This window comes from Balaenoptera physalus (assembly GCF_965194825.1).
Source record: "Balaenoptera physalus genome assembly, chromosome: 16".
Taxonomy (NCBI): Eukaryota; Metazoa; Chordata; class Mammalia; order Artiodactyla; family Balaenopteridae; genus Balaenoptera; species Balaenoptera physalus.
Genome location: NC_138898.1, coordinates 48,763,066 through 48,782,726, shown reverse-complemented (window position 1 = coordinate 48,782,726; position 19,661 = coordinate 48,763,066). Strand labels below are relative to the sequence as shown.

Genomic DNA, 19,661 nt, shown 5'->3' with positions numbered 1-19,661 from the left:
GCCCCTGTGTACCGTCTTATCCTCCTTTACCACCCCCCCATTCCTGCTGTCACCAGCCCAAGTGGATGGCTGGGGGCGCCCAGGCTCCTGAAACTCCACCCCCATCACTCCACACCCCCAGTTCAGACACACAGAATTCAAAACTCCCTTGGCCAGCCCTGCCCAATGCCACGGGGTAGCAGTCATTCCCCACCACTGGCCACTTCTGGAAGGGTCTGTGTCCCTGGGGAAGTTGCAAGCTTCTTAACAGCTGTGCGACAGCGTTGATAGCAAAACCACAAGACACTCAGACTGCCCGCCCCTGGTACCGCCCTTCACTTCTTCGCTTGGCTAGAGGTTGGAACACAAGCTTGGAAGAGGAGAGTGGTGGCTTACAGTCTGGGGAAGAGGCACAACCAGGGCCTGTTAGCTGCTCTGTGGCTTCTGAATGAAACCCTCTCGCATTTAGTGCTGCATTTCAGAAAGTCCCACCAGAGTAAAACAAGATGAGGAAAAAGCACACACGTCAGTTCGCAGTTAGATGAGTTGTCACAAAGTAAACACAGCACAGCACCCAGATCAAGACACAGAACGTTCTCAGTGCCCCCCAGGGGCTCCCTTCTAAACACTGCACGGCAAGGTAACCACTTTCTATTGCCATCGATTAGTTTTGCCTGTTTTTGAACTCTATATGACTGGAATCATACAGCATGTATTCCATTCTGTGACTACAACACAAGTTGTGTATCCATTCTACTGTTGATGGGTATTTGTGTTGTTTCCAGCTTGGGACTATTTTGAATAACGCTGCGATGAACATTCTTGTGCATGTCTTTTGGGGAACACGTGACATGCTTCAGTTAGGGATATGGGAGTGAATTGTTGGGCTGTAGGATGCTTACATATTCAACGTTAGTAAACGGTGCCCAAGAGTTTTCCAAAGTCATTTTGTCAATTTGCACTTCCACCAACAGTGTGTGGGAGTTCTGAATGCTCTGTTCTCATCTATACTTGCTATTGGCTACTTTTTCAGTCTAGCCATTTGGATGGATGTGTGGGTGTAGAGCTTCTGAAACCATGACGGATGAAGGCAGGTGTGATTACCTGTATGTTGTGACTCAGTGCTTATCTCAATGCTCTGGGAGTCAGGAATTGGGGACTCTCCAGTTTTTCTGTTTTGTTTTGTTTTTTATTTTATTTCTGGCTGCATTGGGTCTTCGTTGCTGCGCGCGGGCTTTCTCTAGTTGTGGCGAGCAGGGGCTACTCTTCGTTGTGGTGCGGGGGCTTCTCATTGCGTTGGCCTCTCTTGTTGAGGAGCACGGGCTCTAGGCATACGGGCTCAGTAGTTATGACACATGGGCTCAGTAGTTGTGGCGCACGGGCTTAGTTGCTCCGCGGCATGTGGGATCTTCCCGGACCAGGGCTGGAACCTGTGTCCCCTGCATTAGCAGGCGGATTCTTAACCACTGCACCACCAGGGAAGCCCTGACTCTCCAGTTTTAACAGAGCATCCTTTTACCATTTTCATATGTCTAGATTCAAGGCTAAAGTTCTGGGGAATTCTGAGCTGACAGCCAATTCATTGGGTGATATTTATGAAACCTGTGAAGTTATGGAAAGGATTATTTGGGGGAGGGGATGAAAAGAGAAAATAATCCAGAAATAATGAGAAAAAATATGTACCTTTTATTATTTCTATTTCTGCTTATGAATCTTAGATCATAAACTTGCAGCAGAAAAAAACTGCCAACAAAATTCTCTCCATCTCTTAGCTTCTTTTCCTTTACTTTGCTCAGTACTTATATGCAGAAATATTTAGCATCTCATGAATTGATTTGACCAAGGCCATTGGTTGCATCACAACTAAGAACTGAATGTGCCCAAATCTGATACAGCTACTTTGGGCATTTAAATTCTTCTTTTAAACTCAGAATACATCTGCCTCTAATACAGTTTCCCATATTTAATAAATACATGTCCTCAACATCGGTAACTTCGAACACAGAATTTAATGTGACTTCATATTATTCCTTTCCATTTTTTTTCTCTTGAAACATCACATACAGAGTGACTATTCTTCTCTGATTTATAGCTACTTCTGCTCTTCTGAAGATCTTGGAGAATGTATTCATGAGGTCATTTGGAAGCAAGTTCAAGTCATTGGATGCAAAACTCGCTTTGCATTTTGTCTCCTTGCATAGTGTCTGTGTCGTGTGCAGTGTTAGCCAGCAGAACAAATATTTTCCTCTTTTGCCATATCTGGAAACCTGCCTGTACCTCAGGCCATTCGTTCAGATGCTGTGGCATCTGAGGGCAGGCCACGCCTAGAACCAGCCACACCTGTCAAAAAGGTTGGTTTGGGCTTCCCTGGTGGCGCAGTGGTTGAGAATCTGCCTGCCAACGCAGGGGACACGGGTTCGAGCCCTGGTCTGGGAAGATCCCACATGCCGCGGAGCAACTGGGCCCGTGAGCCACAACTACTGAGCCTGCGCGTCTGGAGCCTGTGCTCCGCAACAAGAGAGGCCGCGACAGTGAGAGGCCCGCGCACCGCAATGAAGAGTGGCCCCCGCTCACCGCAACTAGAGAAAGCCCTCGCACAGAAACGAAGACCCAACACAGCCAAAAATAAATAAATAAATAAATAAATAAATTAAAAAAAAAAAAAAAAGGTTGGTTTGCTTCCTGCAGCAGACACAGGAAGCTCACAATAATCATTTGCTACAGAATATTAGGTATGTCTTTCAGTATCTTAGGTCCCTTCTAAAAAATGTTTGCTGTCATCAAAGTTTATGGCTCTGTCTTACACATGATCTATTTCTAAGAATTGTTAATACACATTTCCACTAATTCTAATTTGTCAGTGCTTGCCTGTTCACATTCTTTCTCAAAGAATATCTGATGGCAAACAGGATAGAGAAGCTCTTTGACTTGGGTTGAAAACAGCTGAAACTCCATTTGTCTGAAACACCCCAAGGGACACCATAGACACAGCCCCTCTTTCCTTCAGTAGAAGCAAGACAGGTGGGGTGCTTTGGAGGGACATAGCTCTGTTCATAATTAGCAGTAACCATTTTGCAGTGAGACATTTACCTATCACACTCATCGAGGATATTCTTTTTTTTTTTAAATATTTTATTTATTTATTTATTTATTTATTTATTTGGCTGTGTCGGGTCTTAGTTGCGGCACGCAGATTTTTCGATGACGCACATGGGATCTTTTGTTGCGGTGCGTGGGCTTCTCTCTAGTTGTGGCGCATGGGTTCCAGAGCGCATGGGCTCTGTAGTTGTGGCACGTGGGCTCTCTAGTTGAGGCGGCGACCTCAGTAGTTGTGGTGCGTGGGCTTAATTGCCCCGCGGCATGTGGAATCTTAGTTCCCTGACCAGGTATCGAACCTGCATACCCTGCATTGGAAGGAGGATTCTTTACCACTGGGCCACCAGGGAAGTCCCGAGGATATTCTGCTATGACTAGCTTGATCAATTTGTCCCCAGTTCCTTAAGGTGTTTCCTGATTTCCAGGTACCACGAATGTTTGGAACAGTGTGTAAAGGAATTCTACGAGGATTGACCAACTCTTTGCTCACACTGTTACCAATGTAGCAACAATTAAGTTCAATTTACAGAAAATATTTCTTGAGTGGGTGCTATTTGCTAAAATACCTATAACTCTTTAGGGAAGCCTGAAGAGTTACCCAACTTAAGGGAGAAAGAATTGTAAACAAGTATCATATAATGGAATGAGGACGTAATAGGGGACTATGCCAGATGTCCTGGGGACCTCGGGGACGATGCAGGTAATTCCAGGTAGGAGGTGGTTTTAGGAAAGATGAGACTCAGCCTTAAAGAATGAGGTGAGCAAGTGTAAGTACAAGTTCGCCAAACAGCTGTTTTGCCCATCTTGATTGGAGATATTGGGGAAGGTTTTTAAAAAGAACATGTAAGATTTCTTTTTTTAAAAAAAATTTTTATTGGAGTATAGTTGATTTTAAATGTTATGTTAGTTTCTGCTCTATAGCAAAGTGAATCAGTTATACATATATCCACTCTTTTTGAAATTCTTTTCCCCTATAGGTCATTACAGAGTATTGAGAAGAGTTCCCTGTGCTATACAGTAGGTCCTTATTAGTTATCTATTTTACATATAGTAGTGTGTATAAGGATTTCTTTTTTGATTAGCAAAGTAGAACATGTACATTGTGGAGAAAGCACAGTGCAAAAAATAAAAATAAGTATTACCATGAACCACCTCCTGAGATAGAGCCACTTCTTTTTTTTTTTAATTAATTAATTAATTTATTTATTTATTTATTTATTTATTTTTGTCTGCATTGGGTCTTCGTTGCTGCACATGGGCTTTTTCTAGTTGCGGCAAGCGGGGGCTACTCTTCGTTGCGGTGCACGGGCTTCTCATTGCAGTGGCTTCTCTCATTGTGGAGCACGGGCTCTAGGCACGCAGGCTTCAGTAGTTGCGGCACGTGGGCTCAGTAGTTGTGGCTCACGGGCTCTAGAGCACAGGCTCAGTAGTTGTGGCACACGAGCTTCGTTGCTCTGCGGCATGTGGGATCTTCCCGGACCAGGGATCGAACCCGTGTCCCCTGCATTGGCAGGTGGATTCTCAACCACTGCACCACCGGGGAAGCCCTAGAGCCACTTCTGATTGCTTGTTGGCTATTTTATTTCTTTGCCTGGGTGCGTATCCTGCCAGTGTTTTCTGTGCATCCAAGTGGTAGATCGTGCATGATTTTCACTGACTTACGAGGGCGTTTTGGATCATCCTGGAAATGCACAGTGTGTCCTAGAAGTTGATTCCATCTTTGTCGGGGGCTGGCGTCCCTGCCCACACTGTACTTGGGCACACAATTTTGACAGTGGCATCCTTTGGAGTTGGATCTATCTCGGCCTTTACAGACCCTGGCTGGCTGCTACATTGGTAGTTGACTCTGCCGCAAAACATCTGCTCAGTTAGATGCAGTGGTGATTTAGTCCAGCTCGGAGACAACAGCGGTGTGACCCAAAGGAGAGCTGCCTTTCCGTGAAACCCCGCACTGGCCGCAGCCCGGGCTCCAGGGTCAGCGGGCGAGACCCAGCCGGCCTGGCTCCTGCTCCTGTTTTCAGCTCCAAGGGTGCCCAGGACAACAGGTTCTTTGTTCCTTTCTTAGTTTTACAGGAACGAGTGGAGGCCCCTGCCAGCTCTGGCCCATATCTGCCCTTTTCATCTCTCACTGGAGAGATGACGGCAGGAAGTTCATAAGCAAAAAAAGTCACCAAATCCTTCTCCTCTCGTGAAAATGGCAGGGCCTCCTCCCCGAAGGGGAAATGTTCCCTTTTCTGTGCTGTTCTCTCCAACTGGTCCTCAGTAGATGGAGACTTTTCACAAAAATCCTCCTACCACGTGCTTTTAGAAATCTTTTTGAGGAAGTTGAGACCTCCTCCCCCAGAAAGCAGCAGCCCTTGAGGAATAAAGCCCGTGACCCAAAATCTGTTCATCTTTTTCCTTGCAGAGTTTAAGGGGACAAAAAGGCCTTGAGGAATGAAAATATCCATTTTCGTGGTATAGGGAAACTGCACAAGTCAGGACTGGGCCCAGTGCTATCAATTTCTAGCGTTTTGACCTCAAAGAAGGAAATAAACTATTCAATAGATGGCCTCTAATTTCCCTTAAACTATTCAGTAGATGGCTTCTAATTTCCCTGGCAACACAGGCAGTGGTCCTTATAAGAATATCCCATCCCGCAGGCCTCTGCCCATCACTTTTCCCATCTCGGGTCGGGGGGAGTCCGAGTTTCCTCCACTCACCTGGCTGTTTCTCTGCTATAAACCAAGAAAGGAGCCGTGTGTAGCCAGGATGAAGTAGGGCCCCCTTCTCCTCCAGACTGCAACACTACAGAGGAGGGGTTTTATTCAGCTTTGCAAATTCTAAAGAAATGTTTACACAATTGAAAGTGTTAGGAAGTCATTGGACATCAATGGTGTTTCTGAAATTACATTGGACTACACCTAGTAGTCATTGGACTACTAGGTGTTTCTGAAGTTAAAGATTTTCTGGGAAATTTTTGTTTGCTGTATATACGCATATGTGTGTGTGTTTAGCAAAATTTGGAATTGGTCCTTTTGCCAGAAATTTTTATTAGATGGCTCTCTTTGGGATGAGTTGTTGTTTTCTCTGTCTCTCTACAGAGGAGTCTTTTTCTGCTAACATTTTTCTAGCACCTATTGATGTCCTGATTCATCTCCCACCAAGCCCGGCATCTTGGCCACTTCTTGGTATTTGGGGTGTGTTTGGATTCCTTCTGATACATCGGCAAGGATCTACTGCTCCAAGAGCAAGGCCAGGGTGGACGCAGGGCTCCGACTTCTGTCTGGTCCTTAATTCTGAAGGCAACCCTGCCCTGGCCTCTTGTAGCTGGAAGGCTGAGCCCTCTGGAGGGCCGTGTCCGGGTGCATCTTTCTTGCCATTGCAGCTGGTTGAGGTGACGTCATGTGAAGAGGTTCTGTTAGGCTGGGGTGAAGCTAAAGGCTTCATGGGCAGAATGAGGAAGGGAGGCTCCCCGAGAGGGAGGATATGCCTGGAAATTTCGACACAAGAACATCAGGAGAAGTAGCTTTCCATCCTTACTTTGTTCCATCTGGAGGTTGAGGATGGCAAGCACCACAGTCCAGGCTGAGACTCGACCCTGATGATAGACGGAGAACACCGCAGCTAGAGGCACCTGCTGGGAGCCATCCTCAAGAAGGCTCACATTTTTTTTTTTTTTTTTTTGACCGTGCCGCGTGGCTTGCGGGATCTTAGTTCCCCAACCAGGGATGGAACCCGGGCCCCCTGCAGTAGAAACACAGAGTCCTAACCACTGGGCCGCCACAGAATTCCCTGTAGAATAGTCTTTGAATAGTCTACAGTGAAAAGACATTGCCTTGTTTCTTTTTCTGAATTTCTAAAAATTAGGAGAGAATAAGAGACATCCTGGAAACTACTGAACAGAATCTACTCGTAGTTCTCAAGATGTTCCAGGCTCTTCTACTCAGCTCTTTTCAGATTTCGTTTGTTTTAGTAACAGATTCCTTTTTTCAACAAGAATCCGTCTTTAGAGATGGGGAAACTGAGGCTGGAGGACATGCAGTAATGGGCCCAAGCCTCACGGTTAAAAAGAGTCAACTGAGGCTTTGATCCAGGTCTGACTACAAATGCTCTTCCCCCGAAACCACTGAAGATCATGAGGCTTGGCGGACCCTAGGTTCGGGGTCCACATGCCTTCCAAAACATTGCATCTTGATATTGCCTCCTTCACATGTGCACGAAGTGGGTGGGTTTGATTCTGGGTAAATGAGAATCCATTGATAAATGAATGGTACATCCCCAGGAGGTGTGTGCATGAGGTTCCCACTTTGGGTTTTTCCTTTCCTTTACCAAAGATAGCTTTCCTGCCAGGAGGATCTCCCGATGCCTCCTGTGCTCAACCAGCTGGGGCACATCCGGCCACTTTGGTTGGAATTCTAAGTCTCATCCCCAGTGGTGGGGAAGGCATTCTGTATTTGGGGGCCTTGATTGGAGAGCTCAGCACCAATGCCCTTTGTCTGGCAGGTGTGGAAGTACAATTCTAGACCAAAACTCAGCAACGACTTTTACACCCAAAGCCTACCCCTTGCTGCTCAATGGGAGGCTGGAGGGGGTGTCCATGAGGGAAACACACGAGCAGTGAGGACAGAGCTGCTAAAAGTTTGGATTTGTCGCCCTGGAAGGATTTGGGCTGCTTCTTTTCTCGCCCCAGGCCCTGAGATGGCCAGAGGCCAGGGGGCTCTTGCTGGCTGTGGTGATTTTTGCAGCTGTAGGGGAGGAAAACTTTCCTTTCTACCCTCTTGCTTCTATAGCTGATCTAGTAATTAAATCGACATAAGACCTTAACAGGAGAAAAACAAATTTTGTACGTAAAGGGGCCCCAAAGGCGTGAAATCCAAAGCCGGTCAGGAAAACAAGGCTTCTGTGCCATCCTGAGCTAAGAAAGGGCTCGGGATCTGGGGCTTCAAAGAGGAGAAGACAGTTCACAGGAAGGTGAGAGGAGCACGTGTTGGTAAACAGGTGTCTGCGATGCAGAGAAGTCTTTCTGTTATGGAAGGTCGCCTTTGCCAGTAGCTCTCTTCCTGGCCAGGCCTCTATCCAAGCAGTTAAGGGGAAGGTAGCTCTCTCTGAGTCAGTTGGGCTGAGTCTTCAACTTGAAACAATCCACTTGCTAAAGTGGCGTATTTTGGGGTGGCATATTCTGCTTCCCCTCCCCACCCATTTCCTGGTAAACACAGAGACAAGAACCCTTTGTCTCCTGAGACAGGAACCAGTGGCCAGATTCTATTGTCGGGGCCTGGCTGAGGACAGGCCTGAGTCAGAGGATGTGCAGTGGGGACCCAGGCGGAAGCTTTGGAGACCCAGGGTCCCCCACTTCTCTTTGCCCACTGAGCTTCTCCCCTTTCTCCCTCCCAAGGAATCAACCTCCTACCCCATCCCCATCATGCCCAGAGCAGGCATTTATTCCACGCCCGCCCAGGGTTAGGCCTGAGTATGGCCAAGGGATGAAGTCAGTCTAGAAAGACATACGTGTGATACAGAGTAAAATGGGGTGAGCGCCCCAGAGGCATATAAACAGTGGGTGAAGGAATTCAGCGCAGCCACAGGAGCCCGGGTCGGCGGGGGCGCTGGGGACAGGATTTGAGACTGGTTTTGACAGGCGGGTCGGAGTCAGTTATGGACACTCAAGGACAGCTTGAACGTGGGCAAGGAGGGGGCTGAGCAGGGGCAAATAGATGCTTTTCTCAGGATGACCTTCCCCCTTGAAACTAAGAGAAGGGTTTGTGAAGATTAATATGGAAAAAATATTCTTGTCTCATTTGAACTGTCTCAGCCCAAGCTTCATTGATTGTGCCACGATTTTTCACTTATTCATGTACCATCTTTACTCTTCATCTACCTCATATTTTTCCTTAAATTGACTCACTTGTTACATTTATTTTAAAATAAATTTAATAAGCCAGTCATGAAAAGACAAGTGCCACGTGATTCTACTTTTATGAGGTATTATTTATTTATTTATCTATTTATTTATTTATTTTATTTTTTGGGCTGTATTGGGTCTTCATCGCTGCCCGCGGGCCTTCTCTAGTTGCGGTGAGCGGGGGCTACTCTTTGTTGCGATGTGTGGGCTTCTCATTGCGGTGGCTTCTCTTATTGTGGAGCACGGCCTCTAGGCGCATGGGCTTCAGTAGCTGCGGCACACGGGCTCAGTAGTTGTGGTTCGCAGTCTCTAGAGCGCAGGCTCAGTAGTTGTGGTGCACGAGCTCAGCTGCTCCATGGCACGTGGGATCCTCCCGGACCAGGGCTTGAACCCGTGTCCCCAGCATTGGCAGGCGGATTCTTAACCACTGCGCCACCAGGGAAGTCCCTATATGAGGTATTTAGAGTCGTGAAATTCATAGGGACAGAAAGTAGAGGGTGGTTTCCAGGGACTAGGGGGAAGGGAGGAATGTGAGTTACTGTTTAACAGGTATAGAGCTTCAGATTTGCAAGAGGAAAACAGTTCTGAGCATGAATGGCTTTATTGGACGATTCTCAAATCAGGAAGCCTCCCATCTAGCCAGGAGAAAGGCGCTCCCTCGAGCTGCAGAAAAGGAAAGGTTTTTTAAGGTAGAGAGGAAATGGAAACATGAAATTATTAGCAAAGAATTCGTTGTTTTTGGCAAGGTCTCCCTCCTAAGGGAAAGGAAGGGGTCTCTCAGGCTGAATATATTATTAGTGCTTACAAGGAAATTTCAAGCTGGCTGGTTAAAGGTCACATTCCTGGGGAAGGTTGAAACCGTACTTAGGTTAGGTAGTAAGTTTTGATGAGCTCAGCACAAGTGACTCCATTTGGGACCTGTTGTTTCTTTTTTAACAGTACTGATGGTTGTACAACAATACGAATGTATTTAATACCACTTAAAAATGGTTAGGATAGTAAGTTTTATGTCATGTGTATTTTTCCACAATAAAAAATGGGGAAAAAAGTAAATATCCCCACCATAATTGGGAATTACACTAAATACATGTAACTGTTATATTAAATACTGGACATTAAAATAAAAACTGTGCTTCCATGTACTACCTTAGTGTATCCAGCACTCTTTTGGAATTACTGTCAACTTTTAATAAACCATTGAAAAGTTATAAAATATCAAAATTATTCTATCCTAACAGGTAGGGTTTTGTTTTGTTTTTGAGTTCTTCGCTTTGTAGCAGGACTTCAGCTCTTTATGTGAGGCAAATAGGCAATGAGATGAATCTTAAGCCATAATTAAGTCCTAGGCAAAAGCAACTTGGAACCTTGGGCTCTGCCCTTGTTTTTTGTTTGTTTTTGTTTTGTTTTATTGACGACGTTAGCATCTTATTGATAATAGTCAGCCCCATCTGTTTCTCTTGATTCATCCTCTGACTGTTTATTAGGCCTTTACAGTGTAAGCAAGGAAAAACTATTAGTTTTCTTAAAGGTCTGGAAGGTCCACTGGTGACTTTCAGGGAACCAGCCCTCGGGCTGCAGGAAGAGCTCTGAGTCTTCCCTGAGAGTTATCTTTGCTGGAAATCCAGGTAGGGCCTGGGAAGTAAGACCCAGGTAGAGCCTGTCTCTCACCCCTTCAGATCCCACAAGGCGGCCCTTGTGAATTACTCAGCCCCACATCCAACGCCAGAATTGGCCTGAAAAGACCAGGCACAGCGGGCAGGGTACTGCTTCCACGAAGAGAACTGCCTTTTGTAAAGCCTGATAGAGGAGATCGAGGGTGGTGCGTGGGGCAAGGAATTGAGGAGTAGGGAAGAAGGGGACAAAGGACGAAAGCCAAGGTGTACTTTAGGGGGTTGTGATAATCCTTCCTCCAAATAATCCTGCAGATTTAGTCATCCACATGTCTCCACATGACTCAACTTACAGAGCCCACTAGTTCTGTTAGTAGAGGCAAAGCAGAAAACCTAGTTAAAATATAAGGACGGCTTTTCCGTGAAGGAGATTGCAAAGGTAGCTAATTCCAAGGTAGATGGGATAGGGTTTGTGCAAAGGTGCATTGCTCTCTTCCATGCAAACACACAGAGCGAGCCAGGGAGCCATGGAATCTGGTTTGGGAGCCCACCTTATATATATATCATATAATTATATAGATATAATTCCTCAGGGCACTTGCCATTCATTCTACGAGAGGTTTTCTGAAGTTGTTAATCGACTAAACCTGTCTCTTTTCTCATTGAACTGTGATATGACACTCTGCTCTAGAAAGGAAAAGTCTTAGCACATTTAAAATATTTAATTGAAATAGCTTTTGTCCTTAAAAAATAATCAAATACATCTTATCGTAGGTGTTGATATAAATTATCCATTTAAAAAATGTAATTGTTCAGCTTCATGATGTGTTTCTAATGCACACAGGAAAGGTTTGGAGGGCTTTCTGTTTTTTCTGTATACTTGTTTTGTCCCCATGTCCTGACTGAGGACAGAGCCCTCCAGAGCACTGCACTCGTGCTGAGACCCATTCGCCAGATGGACGTGTGCCACCCTTGTTGAGAGGAACAGTTGGGCATTTTGCCTTGTATCTAGTTCCCTTAAAGTTCATTTCTGCTATTCGACAGCTGAGCTAGGATTCTTGTATACAGAAGGTTGTCGAGTGTATCGACTGCACTGAAACAACTTCACATCAAAGTTTCCTGTATTTTATGTATTGCTTTCTTAATTGCCTGCCTTTATTTGAAAAAAAGACTTAACCGTAAAGTAATGTGTTGTTTGGGCTGGAACTGGGGAGAGGGAGTGGTGTACTGGGAGGGACAAGGGAGCCTTTCTGAATATACTTTGGTTTAGACCCTGGACCTTAGAAGCTGCCTCAATGAACTGTGCCGTCCTCTGGGGTTCTGGATTAGGAGGACAAGAAAGCATCCCTTGGGGACACTGCTGCAAGTTTGTGGTTTCTCTGAACTGAATCTGATTCTGTGATCAGGTCTTTCTGCCCGTCCTGCATTAGGATGCGCGGGCTGCCATCACTTTTTCTTGCACCTGCCTAGGCTACCAACGCCTGGTCCCGGGAATGACGGGAATACAGCCAAGTGGAAAGGCCACTCACATCCCACACTCTGAAGAGTCTTAAATTGAGTGTGACCAGAATGTTAGAGAGCCCTGCCCCCGCCAGAGCGGGTGTAGTTGCCACCCATCTGCTGTAGAGCCCTGAGGCCCGGGTTGGTTGGAATGGGAGCACATACTGCCTGAGTTTTCCAGTGTTTGTTCTCTGCCCCTGGAGGCACCTTAGGTTTGTGGGGCATTCTGTGCTTTGCCCAGTATTTTCACATGTGGGTGCAGGTCCCACTGAATCCATAATTGAACTTCATCTCCCCATGAAAGTGGGCCTAGACACTTGGAAATAGTAGTAATAGTTGAATAAATAAATGAATCCTACGCTCATAAAAGCCCAGTGAGATGCTGTATTTTTTCCCATCCCATTTTCCCCAACCTATTATTTTGAGAAATTTCAAATTGCAGAAAAGCTGCAAGAAGAGTACTATTCACCCATACTCACCAGTTGTTGAAATTTTACCACATTTTCCTTACGTCTATATTTTTCCCTTTTTTTGAGGGGGTGGAAGGGCATGAGGGGCTGATCATTTGGCACTTAATTTCTAACATTTTCACACTTTGCCTCTAAATTTTTCAGTATGCATCTCATGCATCTCTTAAGAACAAGAACATTTTCCTACATAACCATAATAAAGCTATCACAGTCAGGAGATTAAATATCAATACAGTGTTATCTAATATATACCCTTTTCAGATATTCCCAATTGTTCTTTTTTTTTTTTAAGATGAAATGAGCCTAGCTCATTTTTTTTTTTTTAAGAAGAATTATTTTTTTTTAAATTTTATTTATGGCTGTGTTGGGTCTTCGTTTCTTCTGCGAGGGCTTTCTCTAGTTGTGGCAAGCGGGGGCCATTCTTCATCGCGGTGTGCGGGCCTCTCACTATCGCGGCCTCTCTTGTCGCGGAGCACAGGCTCCAGACGCGCAGGCTCAGTAATTGTGGCTCACGGGCCTAGTTGCTCCGCGGCATGTGGGATCTTCCCAGACCAGGGCTCGAACCCGTGTCCCCTACATTGGCAGGCAGATTCTCAACCACTGCGCCACCAGGGAAGCCCCCAATTGTTCTTTATAGCTGCTTTTTATTCTGAGGCCGTATGTGATCAATTCCGTGCACTCAACATGGTTGTCACATCTGTTTAGTCTCCTTTTATCTACAATAACCCACAGTTTCTTTTTTTAAATAATCTTTCACCACACTGACATTTTGAAGAGCTCAGGCCAGTGGTTTTGCAGAAGTCCCTGAATTTGGATTTGTCTGTTTCCTCCCATGTGGATTCACGTTAAATACATTTGGGGGCCGGAGGACTAGATGGTGTTATAACCTTCTCAGAGCATCAGAGGTCAGAGGTACCATGTCAGGTGCTGGAGATGTTGACCCTGATCGCTTGGTCAGGGAGATGTCTCCTAGGTTCCTCCACTGTCAGGTCATCTTCTCCTCTTCAGGATAAGGAATCCATGGGATGATATTTTAAGGCTGTGAACGTTCTGTTTCCTAAGTCTTTCATTAACATCCATTCATGAGATGTTATTTGCCACTTTCAGACAAAGCTTAAAAAGGGATCTGGCCAGGTCTCAGGTGCCAGCCTTCCCACTGTGACCATCTCCTGAGTCTCCTACTCCGTGGTTTATCTTTTATAAGCCACTCATCCTTTGCCCACCTTCACAATTTGCATGCAGACATCTGTCTTAGAAATCATGGTTCTATTCATCTCATCAGGTTCTTTCTTGGGTTGGATTCTCTAGAAACAGAGCCAGAGACAGGGCTTATAGGATGGGATGGGGAGGAAGCCAGGCAAAGATGTCAGCAGGGGTGTCGCCTCTGCCTGACCCCTCAGGGAGCTCTGAAGTGGGACTAGCACCCCAGACGCGTTCCACCTTGAGGCAAGAAGCCCTGTCCTACACTCTGTATCAGTGTGTCCATGAGCAGTGCATCTGCTCCCAGGGGAGGGCATAGCTTCCTGGGTTGTCCAGAGAAGGGGGCAGATGTGAGCTCTTGGCAGCCAGCACTCATAGCAGCAGGGGCATGGATGCCTGGTTGGTAAAGGGGGTCTAGGCAGGCAGGTCGCCAACAGCATCCACTACAGTTTCAGTATTTCCCTCATTAGTTCTTTCCCAAGGCTTGTCCCCGATAAGCGGGACAAGCATGAGCTTAGTCATTTGCAAAGACAAGGTCTAATTTATGGTTGCTCCTTATGAGGCCCCATGAATCTTATTCACCGCCTTCCTGTCTGGGCCGTGGTTTTTAAAGGTGAGGTCGGTTGTCAGAACAAAGGCTTTATAGCTTCTTTTTTTGGGGGGGTGGGGTGGGGATCTCTCTCACTCTTATATTTCTTTTCTTTTTTTGTTTAAACATCTTTATTGGAGTATAATTGCTTTACAGTGTTGTGTTAGTTTCTGCTGTATAGCTTCTTAACAACTTGAGCAGGATGGGCCCTTCTAAGGAAGGAGGAAGTGTCAACTCTCAGCACAGGAGTGTCAGGATTGCCGTGTTACAGGTGGTAGAATTTGGTCTTGGTAAAATATCACCGACTTGAGACGGCAGGGCTGAAATACGTCTTTATTAGAGTTCCCAGAACTCTTTCAATGGCTTGTCACTGGTCTCTCCTCCCCTCCAAAAAAAAAACCTAATTGGGTCTGAGTTCAAGTGCATATTTTGCTCTTAGGTCTCAAGCACGTGCTACTCAAGTTCTGGGATTGGCAGCATCAGAGTTACCCCAGAACCTGCTACAAATGCAGAATCCTAGGCCTACCCCGGACCTGCAGAATCAGAATATCTGGGGCTGAAACCAGGAAGTGTGGCTTCACACCCCCCAGGAGATTTCTCACCCAGGCTCAAGCGCTGATGCAAAGCAATGGTCGTAAACTTGGCTGTGCCCTGGGGTCTCCCGGGGAACCTAAACCATTCTGATGTCTGCAGTTCTGCCCCAAAGTGTCTGATTTGTTTGATCTGGGGGTGCAGTCTAGCCATCAAAAAAATTGAAACTCCCCAGGCGATTTTCATGGGCAGCCAGGGGTGAAAAATCACTGCTGTAAAAGTTGCCTGCATTACCTCATGGGAAAGGAATTTTAACACCAGCTTCATTTTGAAGAGTTTGTTCCTAGAGCTGCAAAGATTCACTTCAAAATACCTGAAGGCCCTGGAATGGCATTTCCAGAATGAGGAACTGCCCTTTCTGGGCACAGATGGTCCCATCTGGAAAACTGCAGCAGCGGTAAAGAAAAACACTCACATATTTGAGAGCAGAGGAGATGTAAATCTTGAATGGGAACACGAGATTCTTTAGATCTGGAGCAAGTCAAGAGGTGATGGAGAGGGTGGGGGGGTGGTCTCTGGCGGCCCTCGTGCTGTCATCGTGGGGGGCTGTTTCTGAGCCTGCGCGCCCCAAAATGTTCACTTCGGTGGGCTTCCTCTTAGGGGTGGAGTGGTCCACGTGGGGGTGACACACCTCCTTTCCCCCCCTCCCCTTCATTCAGACCCACCACCTGTCTTCCTCACTGTTAAAGCCTTCCTCCAGGCCATACATTTGGGTCTCTTTGAGTGTAGACATTTGAAGATGTTGTGTACCCCACTGGAACTCGGCCGTGTAGACATGGATGGTCAGGCCTGGTGGTCCCACTGGCTGTTCCAGGACCATGTTGATGACCAGCTCATGGAGACCACTGAGCGTGGTAGAGGGGAAGACACCCCAGAGCTTAAGCAGCCTCGGGCAGGGGTCTCCACCCTCTCTCGACAGAGGCCTGTCCTTGGGCAGGTTCCTCAAGCAACCTGAGCCTCCTGGTCCTCTTTTTGAAAACTGGGATCCTGGCACCTCCTTTCAGGGCTACCGTGAGGAATAGATGAGAAAATATTTATAAAGGTTTGACCAACAGTAGACACCACATGGATACAAGCCATCCCGTGTTCACCATCTCACCTGTTACTTGCAAAGTTGGAGGAACACCAGACCTCTTGAATTTCTACCTCTGCCATTTCATGGCTGTTTATTACTCTGGACAGCTCAGGAGCTTCTTGGGGCTCAGTTTCCTCATTTGTAGAATGGGGATTAAATACTCAATAACAGGGTTAGGGTTGGGTGCCAAGGGAGATGATGGACATCAATATGGTATCTTTTTTTATAAATTTATTTATTTTTGGCTGCGTTGGGTCTTTGTTGCTGCACGCGGGCTTTCTCTAGTTGTGGTGAGCGAGGGCTACTCTTCGCTGCAGTGCGCGGGCTTCTCATTGCGGTGGCTTCTCTAGTTGTGGAGCACAGGCTCTAGGCACGCGGGCTTCAGTAGTTGTGGCACGCAGGCTCAGTAGTTGTGGCTCCTGGGTTCTAGAGCGCCGGCTCAGTAGTTGTGGCGCACGGGCTTAGTTGCTCCGTGGCACGAGGGATCTTCCCTGACCAGGGCTCGAACCTGTGTCCCCTGCATTGGCAGGCAGATTCTTAACCACTGCGCCACCAGGGAAGTCCAATTTTTTTTTTTTTGAGATCTTATCACATGCCATGCAATTCTGTGGTTTTCAGTATTTCACAAAGTTGTACAACCATGAGCTCACCTCATTCCAGAACATTTTCGTTACCTCGAAAGAACCTCCATTCCCACTAGCAGTCATGATATACCCCACGCCACTCCCCATCCCCGGCAACCACTAATCTTTCTGTCCCTATGTTTTTACCTAATCTAGATATTTCATATAAGTAGAATCAGTACACTGTTGTGTCCGGCTTCTTTCACTTAGCGTGGGGTCTTCAAGGTTTATTCATTTCGTAGCATGGATCAGTGCCTCATTCATAAAAAGAATGAATGACTATAATGGCTGAATAAAATTCCACTGTATGTGGAATATACCACATTTTATTTACCCATTCTTTAGTTGATGGAGATTTGGGATGTTTCCACTTTATGTATGGCAATTATGAATAATGTTCATATGATTTTATGAATAGCACAACACACCATTCAACTGTGGGTTTCTATTGGAAATAATATAGTAATGAAAATGAAAATGAAAGTGCCTGGAAAGAAACGAAATCCAGTTCTTTGGGTACAAAATGAGTGTGCGTGAGTGTGAGTGTTTGCTTTTAGCGCTTGCCTGGTCGTGCTCTTCACTTCACGGTTACCATATGGAATTTAGCATTTAGGGTGTTTGGCTCAAAGTAAGAAATGTTCTATGGCAGAAGACAGAGTAAACAGCATTTAGGATGTTTAGAACCTTGTGAAAACTGGGTTAGAAGTAGAAGGTTGGGTGTGTTGAGTGTTGTTGAGTACTGTCTGTAACGTTAGAGATGAAGAGTGAAATAGAGCTTGGTGTCTGCCCCTGGAAAGCTTTCAGCCTGGAGGGGAAGGCAAAGGAGGTGGTCATGACAGGACGGCCCCGCCTAGGGGACCGAGGGGATGCTGTCCTTGTGCGGGGGATCGTGCCACAGTCGTTTGACCCCTGCCAATTCTCTCTCCTAGCATGGTGAGACACAAGGACGATGGCTACTCCGAGGAAAAGGATGTGAAGACCTGTCCCCGGGACTCTGGCTACGACAGCCTGTCCAACAGGCTCAGCGTCTTGGACCGCCTCCTGCACACCCACCCCATATGGCTGCAGCTGGGTCTGAGCGAAGACGAGGCAGCAGGAGTCCTACGGGCACAGCCTCCGGGGGTAAGACTCAGAAGCGGGAAAGCAGGTGGAGGCGGGCAGGGCTGCCGCTTCCTTAAAGAGAAAGACGTGGAGTTCCAGAGAGATCTTCCCAGCCTGCAGGGAGCATGGTTCCCGGTGTGTACCTCGTTCCAGTGCAGAGAAATTCTGGAAATTATGGAGGCAGCTCCCAGGAGCAGAGCCCTTCATGATTTGTCTTTCTGCCTTCCTCTGCCTGGTGACCATGTGTACGCAGGTCTGCAGGATAACCAGGCACCTGGGTCCTGAGGAGGGGCCGCTGGCTGGAGGCCCTGGGCCTGCCTTCTGGAGATCTGACGTTGGGGTTGAGTCTGGTTGTGGGGTCCTCAGTTGCCCCTGTGGTTTTCCTTTCAGTATGAGCCTGGGAACCCTGCCAGGGCCCAACCATCCAACGTGGGACCCAATCTTCAAAAGTTCCATGTCCATAGTCTTGTCTGCTCTGGCTGTCAATGTGATCCTCCTTTCCTTGGATTGTCTCAGGGACAAATCAAAGTCCAGTTGAGTTTTTTCAGCTCCCCCCTACCCAAGACCAGTCTCATCTTACTCAAGCCCACTCCATGACGCTATAGAAGTTTCTCAGAAAATGTTATTCAGTGATGGGTAGGTATTTCCTGTGCTGTCTGACATGGTAGCCACTTGCCTCATGTAGCTATTTAAATTACATTAATAAAATAAAATAGAATAAAAAATTCGGTTCCTCAGTGGCATTAGCCACATTTTAAGGGCTCACTAGTCCCAGGGGTTGGTGGCTACCATATTGGATGGATAGCACAAAGTAGTGACCATTTCCACCATCATAGAAAGTTCTACTGGACAGCGCTTGTGTACAATGTCTACTTCCCAAACAAGGATAAATACAGTAAATCACAGATAAAATAATACTGGAAACAACACACAACAAGAGATAGAAACTAAGAAATAGATGGAGAGGCAAGGAGAAAATTCCTTCAGTAACTGGCTGAAGAATGTTGTAACAGTTGGGCACAAAAATAAATTTTTAAGTTTCCTATCAGCCAGAGCTTGTCAGTTATCACTTTTTGATTTGTGAGTCTTTGTTTCTCATCTGACAGAAGCAGAAGGACTAAGTCCTCTGTTGGGACACACTCAGGGTGACAAGCACAGTATTCGATCATCTCTGCAGAGAATTCCTTGGCCAGCATGCCGGGTTGTTGCCCTTGGTTTTGGTCGATATGATCAGGACCCCCTTCTGTGAGGCCCCCACTTTTTTCAGGTTGAGTTGTCTGCTCCTGTATTTCTGCAAAAATTTCTAAAGAGGGAGGTTGCCATGTTGCTAGGCAACAATTCCCCTCCCTGCCCGTCCCCACTCCTGGAGTCAGGCACGTCCATTCCTGCTGAGACCTGATGGGGAGCAAGTCAGGCAGAAGGTTCTCCACCTACCTGAGCCCTGGGCAGGACCTGCCTGATGGGGTGGAGCAGACCGAGGGCAGGGTGAGGACGGGAGAGGCCATGGTTCACCAGGAGAAGTGAGGATGCTGAAGAGAAGGAAGGGCAGGTGTGTGAAGGAGAGAGATTTGAAAGACCAGCTCTGGTGGCATCTGGTCCTTGGGACGCCACCATCCCTGATTCATCTACAACCTAAGACAGTGGCTGGCAAACTGTCTCTATAAAGAGTCGGAGTGTCACTATTTGGGGCTTTGTAGCCCATACAGTCTCTGTCACAGCCACTCAACTCTGCCATCGTAGGGCAGCCATAGCCATAGACAGTACGTAAACCAAGAAGCAAGACTGTATGTCAATAACACTGTGTTTGTGAAAGCAAGCAGCAAGTTGGATTTGGTCTGTAGGCCATGCTTTGCCAACTGTTGACCTAAGGCTTCAGACGTTCAGGAGATACAGCTTAGAGGTTGTGCCTTCCCTGACCCCAAGGCTCAAGGAGATCCCACCTC

At 46.7% G+C, this 19,661-nt stretch overlaps 1 protein-coding gene and 1 long non-coding RNA gene across 5 annotated transcripts in view; both read left to right on the top strand.

The window, feature by feature from the left end:
* Positions 1 to 19,661, top strand: part of RIN2 (Ras and Rab interactor 2) — a 104,745-nt gene that overhangs the window by 44,328 nt on the left and 40,756 nt on the right. For all 4 annotated transcript variants that reach the window (XM_082431655.1, XM_082431654.1, XM_082431652.1 and 1 more), the window contains one exon: positions 17,547 to 17,739. In XM_082431655.1, coding sequence (XP_082287781.1) covers positions 17,547 to 17,739 — 193 coding nt within the window. The remainder of the gene's footprint in view (positions 1 to 17,546; positions 17,740 to 19,661) is intronic.
* On the top strand, positions 59 to 3,836 carry LOC309645922. The gene is made up of 2 exons (XR_014255127.1): positions 59 to 2,330; positions 2,649 to 3,836. It is a non-coding gene; the product is annotated as an uncharacterized lncRNA (long non-coding RNA).